The 3307-nt window shown below is 34.4% G+C and overlaps 1 protein-coding gene across 1 annotated transcript; it reads right to left on the bottom strand.

Annotated features, from left to right (window-relative positions):
• Window positions 1-1317: 1317 nt before the first annotated feature.
• Window positions 1318-2824, bottom strand: LOC111899688 (uncharacterized GPI-anchored protein At4g28100). The gene is made up of 2 exons (XM_023895545.3): window positions 2062-2824; window positions 1318-1884 (listed from the first exon to the last, which is right to left on the bottom strand). Exons 1-2 carry the CDS (start codon window positions 2683-2685, stop codon window positions 1549-1551), a joined length of 960 nt encoding a protein of 319 aa, XP_023751313.1. The 5' UTR covers window positions 2686-2824; the 3' UTR covers window positions 1318-1548.
• Between the last annotated feature and the right edge of the window lie 483 nt (window positions 2825-3307).

The following is a 3307-nucleotide window of genomic DNA, read 5'->3' as shown; positions in this document are numbered from 1 at the left end:
TTTATATTTTATATGTATATATGTAGCTATAGGGACCATTTATGTAAATATGTTAAAGATGTGTACATGGACCATTTATATAAATAAGGAAAAGATGTTATACATGAACCATTTATGTAAATAGATCAAAAAAATTGTATGGGGACTATTTATGTGTATAAGTAAAAGTTGTTTTCAAGTGACTATTTTCGTACAAAAGCCAAACAAAAAAAAAAAAATTCGGACTGCAAAAAAAACTGAACCGCACGGTTTTTAAACTTCAAAAATCGAAGTTGCGGTTTTCAGTTCACTTCGACAAAAAACTGCACCATACCACACCATGATCACCCTAGTAAAACTCGGTATTTCTCCAAAGCATTTAACACCAACATTTGATATTGATTTCACTATATATTTATATAAATAATTTCATATAGTTACATACGTTCTAATTTGATGATTAATTCCCACAATACAAAATACATTCGTAAATGTTTACATGTGTTCGATACTTCGATTATACAATATTCGTTCAGCATTGAGTCAACGCAATTGTCATACATTGTCGTGATTAAGATTAGGTTTCGTTATCTTATTAATAATCTCACAATTTTATCAAAATATGAATCTATATTATATTTTTTTGATTGAGAAAATAAACTTTATCATGTTTTTAGGGAGAGTATGGGGATGAGCAAAACGACAAGCATTCAACCGCGATTCTCTCCTTTAAACATGTGCCCTCTACAAACCACAATTTTTTTATTAATTTAATCTTATTTTATATGATATTATTATGAAATTATTGACTTATAATAACGTTATGGAAAGAATCAATTTAAAATTGTATACATAAAAAATAACAACCGAGACCAACATACTCACCCTATATTACTACAAATCTGTCGATCTTCCTCGTTTTGTGATCCTTACAAATTACCCACGTATATGATATTCTCATGTGACCCGACTAATTTCAATCTAATTAAGGAATTAAGTACTTTTTTTTATACAACGGCTTTTAACATTTTTCCAAATTTATGTAGCAAAAGTTTTTTAAATGAAGTAGATAACAATGTTTCAATCTAGAACCTAAGTATCCAACATTATAACTAATTTATGTAACAATGATTTTTTTTTTCTTTTAGAACAAATTATTAATCGATAACCAAAATATATACCAATATAAACATGTAACTTGTTTAATATTTATTGATGTTAAAACGTTTTATTTTGTTACTATACTTTTTCTATAACCCGAAACATGATTTTTTTTTTCGTCAAACATGATTATAAGCTTCATTTAGATAACATGTTTAATAAATTTAAAAAGCTAGGTAAATAAAACTAATTTTTTTACTTCCAAAAATCTAAATAGAATCCAAATCCAAAAGAAGATAACGACTCCTAAATAATATACACAGTGGAAAAGTGGAAATCAAAAGACAAAAACACCCCCTCCCCACTAGCCACCCTGTCAAGCGTCAACTGCTATCACGTGACTCCGTAGCAAGTAACATGCACAGATAGCATCAGCAAAATCCGCATGAACCCAAAAGACAAGACAAACTACACAAAAATCAGTAGGGGCAATATCGTCATTACAAGAAAAACAGCACTTGGCCAAGATAATGATGACGACGAAGAGGAAGAAGAGGACTCCGATTTATCGAACTGCAACGAATCAACGGCCAACGGCATGTTCTCCTGATCGGGGCTACACATAGAGTCATGGGGTGGGTGCGCAGTGTACATGATGGCGCGCAATACAGCAGAAACCGTCGGTATGTACGCCGTCTTGTTCTTCGCTAGCAGCCATGTCAGTCCCATCAGCTGACAATCTCGATTCAGCATCTTACTCGTCCGGTCACCTTTTGTTGTTCCATTTTTGCCCTCACCGTTTAGCTGCAACAACAGTTTCATTCATCAGTTATCAATGGCATTTTAGTCATTATCTGTCGATTTTATCGACAAATGTCCTTTCCTACGGCGATTTCCTTTTCGTAAGTAGTAAAAACAAAAGTGAAAAAAAAAAAATATATGAAGGGTATTATCGTCATTTTGGATAAGGGGTCACCACACCTTTTGCAGAGCTCCGAGGCATTTTGTGCATCCGGCGTAGGTGGAGTTCCGGCAATTCTTTTCTAAGTTTCTGACGACGGCCTTAGGCGTCGCATTCCGAGCAGTGAGATTGAAGGCGGTGTTACAGGTAAGGGAAGTGATTTGGTGGAGGCGGATGCCGCAGAAGCATAATACGGCGTCGCACGACGCGTTTGGTTGAGGAATGTGAATGTTCTGTTTCTGCAACGAGCTTTGCAACGAGTTGACGCATTTCTGAGAATCATCAGGCATTATCGGCATCCCTGCGGAGGACGCCGGAGACGACGTGGAAGAATTCACTTGGAGCGCCGACCGAGCGTGAGCTGCAAAGAGCCACGCTGCGAGAACGGGACAGCAACGACTCCGGTCGAGGTTATGGCCACACGCGGCGTTCACTCCGCCGAAGAGCTCAGCGGATAGATCGAGCTGACAAGTCCGTGCAGCGGTCTGAACCGGAAACGAAGGGATGGTGTTTGGAGTGGACAAATCCGGTGGTTTTAGCGGTTGAGCAGGCTCAGAGAGTAGGCCAGAGCGGCATGGATGAAAGTGACAACACGTGAAGAAGACGATTAGAATGAATGGAAAGGAGAGTTTGAGGGGTTGCATGGTAGGGTTTGAGGAAGAAGATTCAGTAGAGATTCATGGGAAAGGTGTGATGATATGAATGAGTTTGAAGAAACAAAAGGTAAAGGGAACTGAAAAGAGTTTGGATGTTTGTGGGTGGAGGTGTTATTTATATAGTACTATCATATCATTCTTCCCAATAACAAAATTATAATTATAAATAAATACTAGTATTAAACATAGGCTTACTATCGTTTTTAAAAGAAACCAACTATTGTTATTGTCTTCAAATACTAAACGAACTCTCAGTTTATTACACAGAAATAATATAATATTTTTTTTTTTAATTTACCTAATAGGCTAATATGATAGATACTAATTGTTGTGAGATTATTTTGATATTTCTTTTGTAATTGTTTTAAAGTTGATTTTATTTTACATTATTAAACAACTTTTGTTTTATAATTTTTTATATTTTTATTTATGATATTTTACGTTTAATATGCTTTTTATTTCAAAATATATAGAAAAAAATATACTATAAGTTCTAAAAGATACAAATACTAGTTTTAAAAAAATATAAAAAGATTTGTATAAAAGCTGTAAAAAAGGCTTAATAAAGTTATAATATAAGTTTAAAAGATGAAAGTTATTAAAAAAAGTA

Source organism: Lactuca sativa, chromosome 4 (genome assembly GCF_002870075.4).
Source record: "Lactuca sativa cultivar Salinas chromosome 4, Lsat_Salinas_v11, whole genome shotgun sequence".
NCBI classification, from domain to species: Eukaryota; Viridiplantae; Streptophyta; class Magnoliopsida; order Asterales; family Asteraceae; genus Lactuca; species Lactuca sativa.
The sequence above is the reverse complement of the archived record's forward strand: the minus strand, read 5'-3'. Positions and strand labels throughout refer to the sequence as shown.